The 18,835-nt window shown below is 42.1% G+C and overlaps 1 protein-coding gene across 1 annotated transcript in view; it reads right to left on the bottom strand.

Annotated features, from left to right (window-relative positions):
- Positions 1-14,750, bottom strand: part of SMCHD1 (structural maintenance of chromosomes flexible hinge domain containing 1) — a 104,959-nt gene extending 90,209 nt beyond the window's left edge. The window contains 5 exon segments of the mRNA XM_070940990.1: positions 3,949-4,076; positions 4,162-4,244; positions 9,745-9,906; positions 11,199-11,274; positions 14,532-14,750. Coding sequence (XP_070797091.1) covers positions 3,949-4,076; positions 4,162-4,244; positions 9,745-9,906; positions 11,199-11,274; positions 14,532-14,675 — 593 coding nt within the window. The 5' untranslated portion in view covers positions 14,676-14,750.
- Between the last annotated feature and the right edge of the window lie 4,085 nt (positions 14,751-18,835).

Below are 18,835 nucleotides of genomic sequence, written 5' to 3'. Positions count from 1 at the left end.
TACCATATATTTATAGAAATGTCCAGTAACATCACAGTACTTTATGGAAACTACAAATGGAGAAATAAATTTCTTTTTTACCCTAAGGATATACTCTGTTCATAGGCTCTGCCCAAAGTGGACAAAGGATATGGTTGATGATGTCACAACATAATCGGAGTCAGCTGACAATTTTAGACTTTGTGTTTAGGGGACAGTATATTGGCAAAATGGGTGCTTTAACATTTTCATTTTGTCCTGTAAACCTCTCAAAGGAAAAAGTAACCAAATCTGATTTGGTAGGGATAAAACTTAAACCACACATTTGCCCCTTAAAACTCTGCAACCCTTTCCCTGAAAAAAGTCTGGGCAAAAAATGTTGGCCCTTCTCATTGGTGGACCCCTATGGATCATCAATACAGTCCCAGGAAACTATATGCATCTTGCATGCACCGATTACCCATCTATATCCTACAGCTGTGTTGGCAAACCTTTTCAGCACCAAGCGCCAGAAACCAAAAGAGCAGCTCCCTGGAGCGCATGCTCCAGAAACCTGGTCTTCTGGTTTCGGGCATGCATGCGCGCACAAAGACCAACTGCCCGGCACACACGTGCGTGCCAGAAACCGGGAGCTCAGCTTCCTGCCACACACATGTACACCAGAGAGCTGCTCTTCCAGTTTCCGGCGCTCCTGCGCGCACGAAGACCAGCCAGGAGAACAACAGGCGACAGCTGGCATGCCTGGAGAGATAGCTCTCCGTGCCACTTCCAGCACACGTGCCATAGGTTCGCCATTATGGTCCTAAAGCATTTCACAGGATTGAAACAACGATGAGTATGAAAATATCTCTGTATTTGCAAGTTAGGAGATGCACAGAAATCAATGTGCAAATTGATTAAAAGTATAAGATAAACTCTGAAATATCAAAATGTATTTGAACTTTCGTTTGGATTTCTGAGTATTTAGAAATAACAGAAAGAGCTGGATCACAGAAAAGCGTTAGTAGGCTTTGTTGTATTACGTTGTGTCGAAGGAGTGGCAGAACCAGGGGCAAAGTTAAAAGGGGAATAAATCTAGAATCCTTATGTACCCACAAGTGGACAAGGCCAACTCCCTCCCTTGAATTCTGTGGACCCTTATCTAATTCCTAGCAGGCAGTGATGGGATTCTACCGGCTCACACCGGTTCGGTAGAATCGGTTGTTAAGTAGTTAAGCAATTCGGAGAACCGGTTGTTAGAAGAAATCTCCTTTTGTTTTTTTCCACTTTACAGGGTTAATCCTGTAAGGAATTACAACTTTCTGGTGTTGTTTCCTAGTCTAATCTTTATTGCCCTACTTACAGAAACTGCCTCTCCTTTAACCCTTATTACATTCTTGGCAGTAGCCTAGACTTACTGTCGCTTCCGGTTCCAGAGCTTCTCGCAGGTTATTGGTTTTTTTGGGGGGCCTGACTTTCTTAAAGGGGAAGGGTTGTTTTAAGTTTTTTACACTGCTGTTGGGAGGAAATACTGTTGGAGTTCTTCCAGCCATGGTACAATGATCAGCACTTTGAAGAAATAATTGAATAACGAAGCAGAAGCTTTTAATGACAAGGAACCAAGATGAGTGACATTCAGCAAGGCTTATTGGCTAGCTAGAAAGATTGACATTCAAACGTGAGTTTACATATCCTTTCTGACTTTTGGTCTAAAACTGGTTTTTGGTGAAGTTTAATTCTGTGCTTGGTGATGTTTAATCCTGTGTTTAGTGATGAGATAATTTTCCCTATTCAGCTTTGTTTGGAAGGAAAAATGTTAATCTCTGTTCCTGAAAAGAAGCAGCTTCGGAAAACTGACTAGTTTCTTTGTCTATTTGTTCTGGTAATTGATTTAACAAGCAACAGATACTCTGCTCCTTTGCTTCATTCTGGAGAGCTTAAATGACTTCTCTGCTAAAGGGTTTCACTTTATGAGCAAGAGTTGGCTGCTGATAGTTATCATTGCATTTTAACTATTTTAATTCCCCAAGGTGCTCTGGCCACCTGCCTGATTTGTAACTCCAGTTTGCAGGTATTTCTAATCTAATGATTGGTATTTAGGGCAGCTTTCTGCAAGCAAAGAAGCTTTTTGTATTTTTGTACAGGTAATCCTTGATTTACAACAGTTACGATGGCACTGAAAAAAGTGACTTATGACCGATTTTCACACTTATGACCATTGCAGCAAACTGTGATTAGGGCAAAGAACCGATGGCACATGACCACCTGGCCACGCCCAACCGGTCACATGAAGCACTGCAGTTGTGAAATGAATGACACAGTTGTTAAGAATGCTGCAACGGGCATAAATGATGAGCGGTCATGAGTAGTCCCTATGTGCATAGGGACTACTCAGAGGGCTGAAAAAGTTATTTTTGACTGGTCCTTGCACTTTTGACCAGTCCTTGAACTTACAACTTGTTAGGAAATGGTTACTGCCTAATTGGTTGGCCAGGAAATATATAAGCCAACATTGTATGTTTGTATTATGTGAAAGTATTATGTAGCTTTAAGAACTGTGCTGCGTCATTCTGCATCCTGATTGGCTGAGCTCTGTAGCCAATGTATTTAAGGAGAGCTAAATTATGGTTAGTGTGGACACTACACCATTTTTACCTGCTGCTACGCTGTAACTCTTTTTGATCTCTCTATGGTCAATTGTTTGATCATGATTATTTATTTACTGCTTTCTGATATTTATTGAACTGTTTTTATATTGTTCCTGATTGTTCCTTGTATTTTTCTACAAACTGGTAAGAAGATTTTATATCCCTGGATTGATTTTATATTGCACTTTATATGGCTAAGACTTGGATTGTTAAAGGACTATCATTTTGCTTTTCCCTAAAAGTAAAATACTATAAAACCCAGTTTGTCTGTATGCTATTCACAATTACTCTCAAAACGTTTCCGTGCGTAAAACTCTTAACAGTACTCTGCTTTATAAACCACAACTTCGGGTGTAACTCAACAATATCCTTAACACAACTGTCCTCACATTTTACATTTTGCACCCTATCTTGTCACCGAGGTGAACAGAAGCAGTTGTGAAATGAGTGACACGGTTGTTAAGAATGCTGCAACGGGCATAAATGATGACTGGCCATAAATGCGAGGACTGGTCAAAAGTGCGAGGACCTGTCAGAAATCACTTTTTCCAGCCCTCTGAGTAGTCCCTATGCACATAGCCATGGCCACCCAGTCACATGACCAACTAGCTCCGCCTACCCAGTCACATGACCACCAAGCCACACCCACCCAGTCACATGACCACCAAGCCACATCCCCAGAACCGGTTGTTAAAAAAATGAATCCCACCACTGCTAGCAGGTGCTAACTATTACCTGAGAAGATACCCACACATAGGCTGTGTAGCAATAAATCAGTTTAATTGGATCATGCCTACCTGGTTATTTGCACCTGACATTCTGAGACCGTACTTGAACTAAAAATTAAGCTAATGCACAATTAGCTGGGGATATGTTTCATGGATATTTATTTTTTTATTTTATTCATTAAATTTGTTTGCTACCTATCTCACCATGAGGTAACTCTGGGCAGCTTAGAATGTTAAAAAGAATAAAACAATATGAAAAAAAAATAATATAATAAAAATAAAACACTATGAAATACAAATTATCCACTATAACTAAAAGATGGGGAGGAAGGATTTTATTATGCCTCAATAAAATATTTGGAGACTGCATCAATAGATATTTTTACAATTGCCATAAGAAATGTTGTGCATTGACTCATATATAACATTACATATATTTAATTTAATATATGTATTTAACATTTATATATTTAATATTTAACATTTCTTGTTCATTAACTCAAAGTGTCTTGTTTGGGATAATGAACATTTCTTGTTCATTATCCCAAACTGCTAGACTGATTCAATGCATACATTTAATACTTAAACATAAATTGAGATTAGAATGTTCCAACCTTTGTACATCTTCTTGTATAAACTTTGACAATCGATACACCGCCCAGTTGTTTAGTTGTTTAGAAGTCATGCCTCTTCCATTATCAATCACAGCAATAGCTGGTTTTCCTTGGGAATTATCAAATAACTATTAGAGAAAAAAGCAGGACGATATGAAAATACAAGAATAAAATCTGTCTATAAAATATTTTTAAAATTATTTGATATCTCACCAGTTTTAACTGTATGCACCGAACTCCAGAATTTTGAGAAGTAGCTGATAAGGAGTTATCAATCAATTCTGCAAGTGCAAATGCTAAATAAAAAGAAAATTTTCTAAGAATTATCACTATGAAAACAAATTAAATTACAATGCAAATGTTTACTCTGCTTCCAAAAGAAGCAGCATTGACAGGTATATTAGAAATCTATGCTTTTATAACTGAAATCCAATAGGGCAGTGGTCCCCAACCCCCGGTCCGCGGCCCGGTGCCGGGCCGTGGAGTACCTGGCACCGGGCCGCGCAGCGGCCGGGGGACATGAACGCTGCAGCGCAAAGGCTCCTGGGCCGTGCGCAAAAGCTCCTGGGCCGTGCGCAAAAGCTCCTGGGCCGTGCGCAAAGGCTCCAGGGAAGAGAGCCCCGCGCAGGTACGCACGTGTGGCCCAAAGCCCCCACCCCTGCGCGCGCTCAGCGGGCCACGGTAAAATTATCAAAGGCTGATTGGTCCGCGGCGATAAAAAGGTTGGGGACCACTGCAATAGGGTATTTATTTTTATTTTTATTTTATTTTGAATTTGTATACCGCCCTTCTCCCTGAGGACTCAGGGCGGTGAACAGCCAAGTAAAAACATCAAGTACAAATATTAAAATACAGTTAAAAATATATATATAAATTTGGCCCCATTAATTAAAAACGATAAACAAAACAATTAAAAACACTTTAAAAATTAGGCCAGCCCGGCTTGCTGGAAAAAAAAGGTTTTAAGGGCACGGCGGAAGGCACTGAGGTTTTGGATTCTTCTTATCTCTGGGGGCAACTGATTCCAGAGGGTAGGTGCCCCCACAGAGAAGGCCCTCCCCCTGGGGGTCACCAGCCTGCACTGTTTGGCTGATGGCACCCCGAGGAGGCCCTCTCTGTGGGAGCGCACGGGTCGATGGGAGGTCGTTGGTGGCAGCAGGCGGTCTCGAAGATAGCTAGGCCCTATGCCATGGAGCGCTTTAAAGGTGATAACCAACACCTTGAAGCGCACCCGGAAGACCACCGGGAGCCAGTGCAGCTCACGCAGGAGCGGTGTTACATTGGAGCGCCATGCTGCTCCCGTCACTACCCGTGCTGCGTTCTGGACCAGTTGGAGCCTCCGGGTGCTCTTCAAGGGGAGTCCCATGTAGAGAGCGTTGCAGTAGTCAAGGCGAGAGGTGACGAGGGCATGAGTGACTGTGCACAGGGAATCCCGATCAAGAAAGGGCCACAACTGGCGAATCAGGCGAACCTGACAAAAGATCCCCCTGGTTACAGCCGTCAGATGTCCCTCCAAGGACAGCTGCATATCCAGGAGGACTCCCAGATTGCGAGCCCTCTCTGTGGGGGCCAACGACTCACCCCCAATAGTCAGTGATGGAGTCAACTGACTATATCGGGATGCCGGGAGCCACAGCCACTCAGTCTTGGAAGGGTTGAGCTTGAGCCTGTTCCTCCCCATCCAGATCCGCACAGCCTCCAGGCACTGGGACATCACTTCAAGGGCATCATTGGGGTGGCCTGGGGTGGAGATGTACAGCTGGGTGTCATCAGCGTACTGATGGTATCTCACCCCAAAGCCATGGATGATCTCGCCCAGCGGCTTCACATAAATGTTGAACAGGAGGGGCGAGAGGACCGACCCCTCAGGCACTCCACATATAAGAGGCCTCGAGGTCGACCTCTGCCCCCCTGTCAACATGAACTGCGACCGGTCGGAGAGAAAGGAGGAGAACCACCGTAACACGGTGCCCCCCATCCCCAACAAGAGCCTTGGTAGTACAGGGGTTTAAGGCACCCTGTTATTAAGCTGGTTATTAAGACCAGCTGCCTGCAATTACTGCAGGGTTCGAATCTCGCCAAGGCTCAAGGTTGACTCAGCCTTCCATCCTTTCTAAGGTAGGTAAATTGAGGACCCAGTTGTGGGGGCAATAAGCTGACTTTGTATAAATATACAAAAAGGATGAAGGCTATTGCTGAGCACATTGTAAGTCGCCCTGAGTCTTCGGAGAAGGGCGGCATATAAATCAAAATTTAAAAAATAAAAAAACTCTTCCAACCAGTGGAGCATGATACCATGGTCGATGGTATCAAAAGCCGCTGAGAGGTCTAACAGGACCAGAACAGAGAAGCAACCCCTGTCCCGAGCCCTCCAGAGATCATCAACCAACACGACCAATGCCGTTTCCGTGCTGTGCCCGGGCCTGAAACCCGACTGGAACGGATCTAGATAGGATGTTTCCTCCAGGAATTGCAGAAACTGTTGCGCGACCACACTCTCAACAACCTTCGCCATGAAGCGAAGGTTGGAGACAGGACGGTAGTTGGCCAATATTGTCGGATCCAGGAACAGCTTCTTGAGGAGAGGCCTCACCACCGCCTCTTTCAAGGCCGCAGGGAAGTGACCCTCACTCAACGAAGCGTTGATAACACCCTGGAGCCAGCCTCGTATAACCTCCCGGGAGGCCAGTACCAACCAGGAGGGACACGGGTCTAGTAAACATGTGGCCGCACTAAGTCTCCCCAAAATCCTGTCCACATCATCGGGAGTCACAGCATCAAACTCCTCCCAGGTAACATTCTCAAGACTATTCCTCATCACCCTGCCCTGATCTACCCAGTCAGAGTCCAAATCCCCCCGGATCTGAGCGATTTTGTCATACAGGTATTGTCCGAAATCCTCCTCCCTGCCTTCCAAGGGATCCTCCCGCGCTCCCAAATGGAGCAGGGAGCGGGTTACCCTGAACAGGGCGGCCAGACGATTCCCTGATGATGCAATAGAGGCGGAAAAGTAATTAAACTTTGCAGTCTTTATCGCCACTAGGTAGGTCTTAATATGCGACCTTACCAGTGTTCGATCAGATTCAGCGAGACTGGCCCTCCAACCGCTCTCCAGGCGTCTTTTCCGGCATTTCATCTCCCTCAGCTCCTCGGTGAACCAAGGAGCCGCGAGGGATCGACACCGGGTCAGAGGCCGCAAAGGCATGACTCGATCCAAGGCCCCACCAGCCGCCCGATCCCAGGCAGCTACCAGTCGTGTGCCAGATCTTCAGGAATTGGCCCAAGCTCTGTCTGGAACCTATCAGGATCCATCAGGCGTCTGGGGCGGATCCATCTAATTGGGTCCGCCTCCCTGTGGCGGGGTGTAGCGGTTTGAAGGTCCAGACGAAGGAGTGAGTGATCTGACCATGACAAGGGTTTCATGTCTATATCCCCTATAATAAGACCACTCAACCACTGGCCAGAGACAAAAATCAGGTCCAGCGTGTGTCCCCCCCCTGTGAGTGGGGCCATGAACTAACTGGGTCAGGTCCATGGCTGTCATGGAAGCCATGAACTCCCGAGCCATCTCCAACGTTTCACCAACGGACGGCAGGTTGAAATCACCCATGACCATAAGCCTGGGTGTATCAACTGCCACCTTGGCTATCATGTCGAGTAGCTCAGGCAGGGCCGTTGCCACGCGGCAGGGAGCCAGGTACATAAGCAGCAAGCCCATCTGAACCCCATGACCCCATCTCACAAAGAGGGACTCACATCCAGCAATCTGTGGCACAGGGGTCTCCCTCGGACCAAGACCCTCTTTAATAATAACCGCCACCCCCCCCGCCCCTCCCCTGGGCCCTCGGCTGATGGAATGCTCTGAAGCCTGGTGGGCACATCTCAACCAGAGGGACCCCTCCCTCCGGGCCCAACCAGGTCTCCGTAATACCCACCAGGTCCGCTCCCCCCTCTTGAATAAGATCGTAAATGAGGGGGGGCCTTATTTACCACGGACCTGGCGTTGCACAGCATCAGCCGGAGGCCCAGGTCCTGAATAACTGTATATTGTATACATATCCTCTCTCTCTCATATCTATGTATGTATGCATGTTTTCATAGTAGGGTTGTGCAGGGCTTGTGATCCGATTATAAAAATATGCTTCAGGGGAAATGAAAAACAATAATATAATCTCAAGAAAAAAATACAATTCTTTAAAAGTTATAGACAAATGCCAAGTTCATGCTTATAGATCATCTTTTTGGAATTAAATTGCAAACATTGCACATGCTGCATTTTAGTATTGTTGCAGTGTATCACAACACTTTTTTTTATAACTGTAATTTATGAGTTAGAAAATACTCAAATAGTTACAGTCCCTTTGGGGGTTCTGTTCATTCTGGCAAATGATTATATTAGTCAACATGATCTGACAAAAGTAGTAGTATATTTACATCCTTAGTTCAATATGTCCCAGGAATAATTTCTTCTTCACTTTTCTTTTCATATCATTACTGTTGGGAGTAATGATATGAAAATGAGAAAAACAAAAAATTGTAATTCATTCAGCACACAATAACATAACTCTTATTTACAAATTTATCATGCTCCCTTTTGTCTACTGTTCTGACCTAGGCTTCCTTAGAAAACATGAAGCGAAGTCTTAATCCCGGTAAAACCTCTTTTATTAACACGACAGAAAATCCCGTTCATTCACAATCAACAAGGCTTTGGCAAACAGTCTTTCAGAGGAATGTTTATCAACCCCCACCTTATCTCACTGGGAATGCTGCCAGAGAACCAATTTCCAAATGCAGAGCAAGGCCAAATTTGGCACCGAGTCCGTTAAGAGTCACGAACAGAACTTTCCAATCTTGAAACAAGATAAACTAATTGCTTCCTGCAAATGCCCACATCCCGTTCGCTTCTCTTTTATGTCCTATGGGAGGGGCCAATCATCTCCAAGGTGTGGTCTTACTCCCGAGTCTACCCTGCTTTCTTAATTGCTCTTGTCTTCTGGCAGCTCTGCGCATGCACACACTGGAATGGGCTCCAGCTGTTCCTCTGTCTCGCTGCTGTCTAGCTCCCTCTCTGCCTCTGACACAGAGCCCTTGTTCGAGTTTTCCCCAGCCCCCAGGACTGGCCCAAGTTCCTTCCCAAACTCCTCACTATCTGACTCTGCTGCCAGTTCTGCTGGCTGCCGGCGGGCCACAACATCTATGGTTCTAGACAAAAGGTCTGAAATAAAATAATTTATTTAGTATTAGACACACAAAAATATGAAACTTCTAGTTCTTTCGCTGCTCTTGGCTTTCATATGGAAATTTCATAAGGGAAACAGACCTGAAATAAATAAAACTGAATTATAAAAAAACACAACCTGCAGGGCATGTCAAGCTTAGTAACCCAGTTGACAAGGATGGTCTAGCAAGAGAGAATAGAAAGAAAGAAATCTGCTCTTTCACAGAAAAAGAAAAACAAAAGCTTCCATTCATTCTGCCATTTTTAAGGATAATATTTATAACAACAGCACTTGATTAAACAATCAAAACACAATGCATTGACTTCCAGATAGCATCATCCTATTTTAACTACCCCATAATACCTTGTGGAGTGGAGTCTGGGCAACTGAATGGAGCTAGCAGAGTGTTTACAGGAAGGATGCCCTTTCTGTCGCCAAGTTTTGTTCAGCATTCTCATTGTGTCCAGAGAGAAAAATATCTGCCTCTATCTATCTTGTGAGGCGAGAGCTCCATCTCCAGTCCACCGCACCACTCATTGACTTCCAGATATACTGTTAATATTTAAGTACTTACGAAGTGGATTTTGACCTTTGCTGGCATAGTATTCATACGTTCCACTTTTCAGAAGTGTGTTATAATGTGGCAAAAACTCAATGCACTCCTTTGTTGATGAAGTGAGTAACTGATCAACTCTTTGTAGTAAGTAGAGAGTCATCTTGTCTTTAACAATTTGATCTACAAGATACACATGAAACTTTAAGTAAGGAAAATTTTATTACTAAAATGTACTAATTTCTTAAAGTGTGAATGCTTGTTTCCAATACTACTTTGCAATCTGCTAGTATGCAGCATGATACCATGGTCGATGGTATCAAAAGCCACTGAGAGATCTAATAGGACCAGGACAGAGGAGCAACCCCTGTCCCGAGCCCTCCACAGATCATCCACCAGCCAGATCCAGGGAAGGCTTCTTGAGGAGGACCCTCACCCCCGCATCTTTCAAGGTGGCGGGAAAGGCACCCTCACTCAAGGAAAAGAGCCTGGTGGCGCAGCAGACTAATAGCCTGTTATTAACATTCAGCTGTCTGCAATTATTGCAAGTTCGAATCTCCCCAGGCTCAAGATTGACTCAGCCTTCCATCCTTTCTAAGGTAGGTAAATTGAGGACCCAATTTGTGGGGGCAATAAACTGACTTTGTATAAATATACAAAAGTATGAAGGCTATTGCTTAACGCATTGTAAGCCACCCTGAGTTTCCGGAGAAGGGCGGCATATAAATGAAATTTAAAAAAAAAAAAAAGCATTTATAATCCCCTGGAGCCAGCCTCGTGTAACCTCCCCGGAGGCCAGTACCAACCAGGAGGGACACGGGTCCAACATGAGTCAAAGCTCGTCTTTCTTAGATATTAATGCTATATTTGTATCTTCCAAGTCTCAGACTGTAAAAATCAATACTGATAAAATGCTTTTTATATTGCCATATTATCCATTAATATAGTATCTCCCTCTTGAAGATATAATAACTTTTTCTTTTCTAAATGATATGCTAATAATTTCCGTAGTTTATATGCAAATTCAAAGGAGGTATTTTTTGCTTTACATAATTCATTTTTATTTCATTCTTTTACTGTTCACATCAACAATTGTTGTAAAAGATATTTACTTTCTTTGGGAATTTCTTTGTCACTTTTTTCTTTTTACTTCATTTTTGAGTATGACATTTTATAAAATATCCTCATAAAAGCTTTACTTGCATCCCAAACCATTCCTGTTAATGTTCATACTGATATTATTTTTAAAAATTCTAATTTTCAATTCCCATATCATTATTATGAATTTTTTTGAAATCCTGATCATTTGATCCATATTCTTGGTGTTTTTAAATTCAGAACCAAAACAATCTTTAAAGAAAAATGGCAGTTGTTGCAAGACAAACATTGGTGAAATATAGTAGCAAAACTTTAATATTTAATTAATAGTATCTTGGTATAAAATTGATTTGTCACTATAAATACAGTATACTTACCAAAATTTTCACTTGTTATTTGATTTCTATCAGTTGTTGTAATAACAAATGTTTCAGTGGGGGAAATATCAAGTTCCTATAAGTACAAGATAAATCTCTAGATTAATAGAGAGAATGGGATTCAGGTATTTTAAAACATTAAAGAATATCTTGTTGGAATCCTGATCCAAAAAATATTTCCCGCAAAGGCTTTCCAGACTGGCAAAGAAGCGTGCTTTCTCTTTATTTATTCAATCTATATTCTGAATATATATTAAGAAAAGCTGTGATGGAAATACATAATCAATATAATCATTATATGTAAAACAAAATGGGGTTTTTATTGTTTCTAAAATGTGTATTGTTTCTGCAATGCTTTATATAAGAAATAGAATTATAAGCTGTTTTGAAAAGTATAAGCTTTTACAGACAAATAAACTAGAAGTGTCAAAATCGCAAAATGCCATCTGTAACCGCAAGTAGAAGAGCAAAAGGTAACTAGGCTAAGAGCTGTGAAAGAAACAGGAAAAAGGGAGGGGGGAGGAAGTGGGGTTTTGTGTGAGTGATAAATTGATCGACTATGCTGTAATTGCTGTTCACTTCTCATGTTCCCTTGTTTGCGAACATGTCATTAAACTCTTTGCTGATTTCAAGTAAAGTCTCGGGTAGTTCCATATACTATTAGAACTGTTTATCACAGCTGGATTACAAGATAAGTATGATTTTAAAAGTTGAGGAAGAAACATAAATAGTCATTGCTATGCTAATGATGCTACTCTAATAGTTATTATTATCACTAAGTAATATCTCCTGGTGATCAATTTAACTGAAAGCACCAGATTGGATAACTATTGAGGCAAATTAGAGAAGTATTTTCCCCTCTTCAAGACAGGTAGAAGAAATTACACAGGACCCATACACAGGGACTTGTATAGTATGCCATCTGTACTTCTTTGTTCTGAAATGTCTTTAAAGATATTTCTGAGAGGGTGTGTGTGGCCAATGTCGCAATGACAAGACAGGTTCTTTAAGGTCTCTTGAAGACCCGTCGATATCTCTGCAGTCCAGGGGTCCTAAGTGACCGAAGTCATCCTGAAGGGATGATAAACAAGAGGAGCACGGACTGGTCAGCATAGGGGGATCGCAAACTCCCTGTCTCCTCAAACTGGACTGCTGGACTGAGAGCAGGTGTGTATTTGCTCTCACATCTGGTAATCTGGCGGTGGAGAAGAGACAGTAAAAGCCGTTTTCTTTTTTTATATTTTTTCTTTGTGATTGAAAAAAGAAAAGTAATTCCTTAAAAATAAGAAATTAGGACTAAATAAATTAATGATTGAATCCCATTCTATTGAAATGTTGGAATGGTGGTAACCAGGGTGGATTTGATTTAATTCGAGTTGATTTAAATCACAATTTAAATCATGATTTAAATCACTAGTAAAAAGGCTTGATTTAAATCAACTCGATTTAAATCATAATTTTAAAACAGCAGCTGTCATCTCTGCTACTCCTTTGACCCACTGTTGACTCACCGATAGTCCCAGTGTTGCAGAATATACAGCCTCATGCTACATAACTAAGCTCCATTTCATGCTGAATAAACTAAATTATTTATGTCTTAAATAGAAAACTATCTTACGATAAATTTTTACCCCAAGTTTTTTATTAAAATAAATTCAATAAAAATCAAAAAAATCCGATTTAAATAAAAAAAATCTGATTTTTTTGTTTTTTTAAAAAAAGATCATTGATTTTTATCCACCCTGGTGGTAACTGACAAAACAAAACTTTGAAGATCATTTTAAAAAGCTTTCTGCGTTCTATTGAAAGCTAGTCTGCAGTGCCATCTAGTGGCAGAAGGGAAAAAGATTTTGACTATAGTTGACCTTGACATTTTGGTAGACTGATAAAGAAAACAGATGTGCAAGAGAGAAGAGTCATTTTTATGTCGCCCATCATCTCTCCTATAAGATGACTCTGGGTTGCTGATAAGATATATAGGATAGTTATAAAATAAATATAAAATAAGGAAAATATTAGAACATTAAAATTTTCTACACAGATTGTGATTATAAAACTATACTAAACATTTCAGAAGAAAAAATATTGTTAGACTATAGGAAACATGGAAACTATTATCTCTGCCAAGAGACCTAGTTTGGTGTAATGGTTAAGGAACCAGGCTAGAAACCAGGAGGCTTTGAGTTTTATTCCTGCCTTAGGTACAAAACCAGCTCAGTAACTTAGGCCAGTCATTCTCTCTCAGACCTACGAAGAAGACAGTGACAAGTCACTTCTGAAATCTTGCAAAGAAAACAGCAACTGCGGGTAACTTACTTGTGGAGGAAGTCACCAAGAGTCAATGCTAACTCAAAGACATCGCCCAAAGAAATTCTGCCAAAAGACATGTTACAAAAGGCAGACTGACTAGGAACCCAAGTGTTGTTATCTTATTCTGTGAACAACTGCACAGATACAAGACTATACGCTCAATTTGCAGGAAGATTTCATGTTTAGCTTTTTACAACATAAGACATTGAATCTGCTTCCCTTCATTTAGGAATTCACTGAACCCCACAGCTTTACCATGAGCGAGTCTATCTTTAAGTGAGTCTATGACTTCTGACAGCTGAGCTAGGCTGTCACAAAACGGGGTTTTTAATGACGTTTGCATGCCAACTTTTCTAAATTATTATTTTTAACCATTAAGAGCATGTAACAAGAACAAGTGTTATTACCACATAATGGAAAAATATAGACGATGATCACAATCGATACGATTTTTTTTTTAAAAAAAAGGCAACCTAAGCAGCCTAATTGCAAACAGAAAGCATACAGTATTTAAAATTCATTTCTTAAACTGTTTCGTAAGTCATTCCTGGCATACAGGGAAAAAAAAAAATACGTAGCAGCTTCGTTTTCTCTCCGCTACCGCCGTCTTGCTCTCGGCTATAAATTCTCGCCCTTCTGGTAGTCAAAAGAACTTCTAGCTCAGAGGTCTTCAAACTTGGCAGCTTTAAAGACTTGTAGACTTCAACTCCCAGAATTCTCCAGCCAGCATAGCATAGCATAGCATAGCATAGCATAGCATAGCTAGCTGGAGAATTGTGGGAGTTGAAGTCCACAAGTCTTAAAGCTGCCAAGTTTGAAGACCTCCGTTATCTAGCTTGACCGTTCGCTGTCCCTTTCCCAATGTCTCCAAAAGCTCCTATTCTCGTTCCCGGTGCGCTGCGTGACCCGAAGAAAGGGAACCGGGGCGAAGGGGTGGGGGGTGACGGGACGCCGCCGGCGATAGCAGAGCCGCAGTTCCCTTAACGGCGCCGCATTTTAATTCGCCTCCCTCCGTTACGTTACCCAGCGGACGTCGTTAAGGAATCTCCTATAGTTTTCCTTAGGACATCGAAGGACTGTTTCGGCGTCATCTGACTGGTCCCGACGCCGGTCGTACACGAAGAGCGTTAGGATTGTGCCGTCGGGGTTTCCTTGCGCCGCTGCCATGTTGCGCCGACAGGCGACCGTCCCGCCAGGCGCTGTCTTGGCCGAACGCAAGTCAGATTGTTTCGTTTTAGCAGAGAAAAGGAACGGAGGGGCTGAGGAGAAAGAGGCGTGGCCTGCATAATATTGGGGGGGGAGGGAGGAGAGTGGGAGGAGCGAACGAGGGCAGCCCGAACTAAACAGGCGAGGCAAAGAGGAAGAAGGACCCGCGGGGAAACGAAGAACGAAAGCCGTCGCAGGAGTTTCGTTTCTTTTGCAGGAAGAAGCAGTCCGACGGAGTGAAGTTTACGAGAAAGGACAACGCCCTCGTGGAGTGATTTGACCGCCCCATAAAGAACAAAACAAGTTGAAGATGCCAAGCGGCTCGCTCTGCGATGCAAGACACAGAAAAGGGAAGAGCTCTCCATGGAGCCAAAGGCGAAGAAGAAGAAAAACTTATCTTTTCTCTAGGTGCCTCACAGCATTTAGTTTGAGGCGAGGGAATAACGTTCACTTTTTTTCCAAGAAAGGAGGGGGGGAAACAAAAAATTTAAACATAAGAAAATTAAGTCAATGCAAAATAAAACAGATAATGTAAAATAAACCAGTGCCTATCTATAAATTTAAAATACTGTAATAAGTTGGATTTTTTTTAAAGTTTTTTCCCCTCATTCTGGCTTTTGTTTGTAGGAAGTTAGCAGCCACCCCTCTCCTAGGAAAATGAAATATTCTAGGAAATATTAAAAAGGTAGAATGTTATATTTTCCCCAAAGGAAAAACATGTTTGTAAAGACAAACTCAGAGCCTCAGCTCCCTGCCCCCCCCCCCAGCAGATATTTTGGTGCCAACCTGATAGGCTGGGCCAGCTTATCTACAACACAAAAGACATGGCCCTCAGGACATGATAGGATTAGCCCTCACTCAAGATCCAAACCAGGACAAAGCCATTAAGCCCAGGGATAGGTTCTAAAAAGTTTTACTACCGGTTCTGTGGGCGTGGCTTATTTTGTGGGCATGCCTTGGTCATGTGACGAGTAGCTTCATGGTCATGTGACTGGGTGGGCATGGCCAACTCAATGTCACGTCAAGGGGTCCCTCGCCTGGCCCCTCCCCTCCCAGCCATTCCTTGTTACACTCAGCCTCAATGTATCTATAGTTCTGTAAAAATGATGCTCACCTTTTTTCAACTTTATTATCTATATACCATAGATGTACTTTCATGTACCACTGAAAGGAGGAAATGCCTCACATGCTTTGCCCAAGAGTATGATAGGCATCAGGCTTTTAAGGGGCTGTCAGAAAGAATGTATAGGCATGCATTTTCCAAAGCACCAGAAGGCAAAACAAGAAGCAATGGATGGAAACTGAACAAAGAGAGGTTAGTTTTTCTCCTAAAACTCAGGAGAAACTTCCTGACAGTGAGAACCAATATAGGTGCAGAAATATTTCAGTCATAATTTCACATATAAAATAGCCAGTCGTGCATATTGTTCAAAACAGTAATTAATATTATGGCTGATGTTTGACAGCAAACATAAAAGTCAAAGATCACAAGAGTGCTTCTTTCTCTGTATGTATACAAAACATCATACCAGGAATAGCATATTAAGATGGATTTATGCAACCTGATGTACAAAATAAATACATATTTATGCTCTGGACTATATTGAATGCATGTAAATCCCTGAAAAATATGTGGTAGCCCTGGGCAAAAGAAAGGCAGTAAAATCACTCTAGGTGTAGGGACAGTGTAAAATATTTACACATGATAAATAATGAAACAATTAAAAATAATAGCAGTGTTCTCTCTCCCTTCCTTCTTCTCTCTCTCTCTCTCTCTCTCTTTGTCTTTTGTGGGGGGGATGTTTGTGGCTATGACAACTACTTTCAAAATTGTTACTGGATATTTCCTGTTACATGAAACTGCTAAAAGGCTTTTGCAGTCATATAATGCAACAAAAAATTTTAAATGGTAAAAGTAAACTGACATATGAAGCTACATAACTATGTGAGAGGAATAAATCTTTTTCTGAAAATTACTGGCACAAATACACAAAATTAGAACTGTAATGTGCGGTAATATTATTTATAATCGAATTTTGGTGGAGGAAATAGCACATTGAGAACTACATGAAAGGAACAGGAATGTCACTGTATATGAGTTGGGTAGCTATATAAATTTGTTCAATAAATACAATGGGAAAGGTCTTTGGGGATTTCAGAATTTACATGGCACTAATTGGATTTTTGATCTCCCTTTTGAGACATAATGAACTAGATTTACACTAAATTACACAAGAGAATATAGTATATATCCCAAAAATAATTCAATAACAATTTAATCTGATACATTGGGTTAAGTGATGTAGGGTTTGATCTAATTTCAGGCAAATTCAAGCCTCTGTTAAGAGATACCTGCGTTTTCTTTCTCCCTTCCTCTTTTTCTTTTTATCTTTGTCTCTTTCTTCTCTTTCTTTTTTTCTCCTTCTCTTTCTCCTTTCTCCCTTTCTGTGAAGAACCCCAGGTCTTTGGTAAGAGGAAGAAAAGTCAGACGTTTTGAAATGTTTTGTAGCTTAGCCTGAGCAAGGATAGCTAGTTCAGCTATCCTTGCTCAGCTATTCAATAAGCTCTCAACTCAAGCTCAGTGCACCTGGGGTATCCCCAGTGAGGATGAAGTGTGAGTAAAAGGATTTACCCTTCCCTCCCTCGTCTTTCTTTCTCCCTCCCTTTCTCCTTTCTCCCTTCTTGTGAAGAACCCCCAGAAGGTCTTTGGTAGGAGGAAGAAAAGCCAGACGTTTTGAAACTCAGAACATGCCCATTGATCATCTGGCATTCTTAGAGCTCCACTATTGATTAGCTTGGGTCTAGGACTTTTAGTCTCTGACTTTTCATTCTCCTCGGGCGATTCTCCCCCTGACTTATCTCCTCAGCTGGCATGCCTCCAGTCATTTGCTGTGGGGAATGGGCCACCGGCCTCTTCGTCCCAGACCCTTCAACATGGCCCATTCGCAGAAAGAGGGTTTGTCCTAGGTGTTCCGCCCTCTGTGACAATTGGCCCCCAAACAATTGGCTAGAGGGGGTGTAATAGAAATCTAGCCAAAGGAGAGAGGTGTAAAAGAATTTGCCAAAATGCCTTCCTTCCTCTCTCCCCCCCCACATCCATCCATCCATCCATCTACCCACTATAACAGCATAACATGGCAACTAGCCATGTTTGAGGCTCCTCTAGAGGAATGGAGCTTAGTGAAGGTTTTGTGTGTGTGTCTGTGAAAAAGGAAAGGAAGGCAGGTGCAGAGATAAAAGGCCATTTCACTTGATCACACTGCAGAGAGCAGTTGGTTCCTCTTCTGAACTGGAGACCAGGCTATGGGGGGGGGGGGGGGGATAAAATAAAATAAAGCAAGATGGACATTGTTTTTTTGAACTCCACCCCTCTAAAGGAGCCTCAAACATGGATAGTTGCCATGTTATGCTGTTATGGTGGGTAGAAAGAGGGATGGAAGAAGGAAGAAAGGAATAATTCTCTGCTATTGGACCCTTCCAGACTTGGTTAACGAACTGGTTGAAGGAAGAGAGGGAGGGAGGGAGGAAGCCAGCTCAGTAAGTGTCCCTGTATTGGTTGGGGGAGGGGGGGAAGAGAGCGTGGGAGGAAGGAAGTCAGGCATTTTGGCAAATTCTTTTACACCTCTCCTTTCGCTAGATTTAAATCCTAGCATTGAATTTAGTGAGACTTAGTTCTGCATAAACTAACTTCCCTCCCTGTATTGGGGGGGGGGGGGGGGGAAGAGCAGGAGGAAGGAAGTAAGTCAGGCATTTTGGCAAATACACTTCAGTCACATCCCCTTCCTTTCTCGGCCAAATGTCATAACATTTTTTTGTAGGAAATTGGTCCAGCCCCTTCTAATCTTTTGATGCTCAACTTTTGTGATTTTTGAGGCAGGGCAACCAAAAGTGCACATAATATTCCAGATATTCTAGCACCACTTTGGATAAGGGCATTATATTGACACCTCTATTTTCAATGTTTATTATTCCCAACATGTTGTCAGCTTTTCTTTTACAGCAAATGCAGTGTCAACACTTTCACTGATTACCATTAATTTTGGCTGAAGAATCCAAAGAATGTATTGTAATTGAAAACATATTTTCTGCTGAGATTTTATTTTGAAAGTATAATGAAGCCA

Source organism: Pituophis catenifer, unplaced genomic scaffold, assembly GCF_029215685.1.
Source record: "Pituophis catenifer annectens isolate HBS135680 unplaced genomic scaffold, rPitCat1.0.hap2 SCAF_3, whole genome shotgun sequence".
In the NCBI taxonomy this organism is placed as follows: domain Eukaryota; kingdom Metazoa; phylum Chordata; class Lepidosauria; order Squamata; family Colubridae; genus Pituophis; species Pituophis catenifer.
This window is presented reverse-complemented; position numbering and strand designations above follow the sequence as displayed.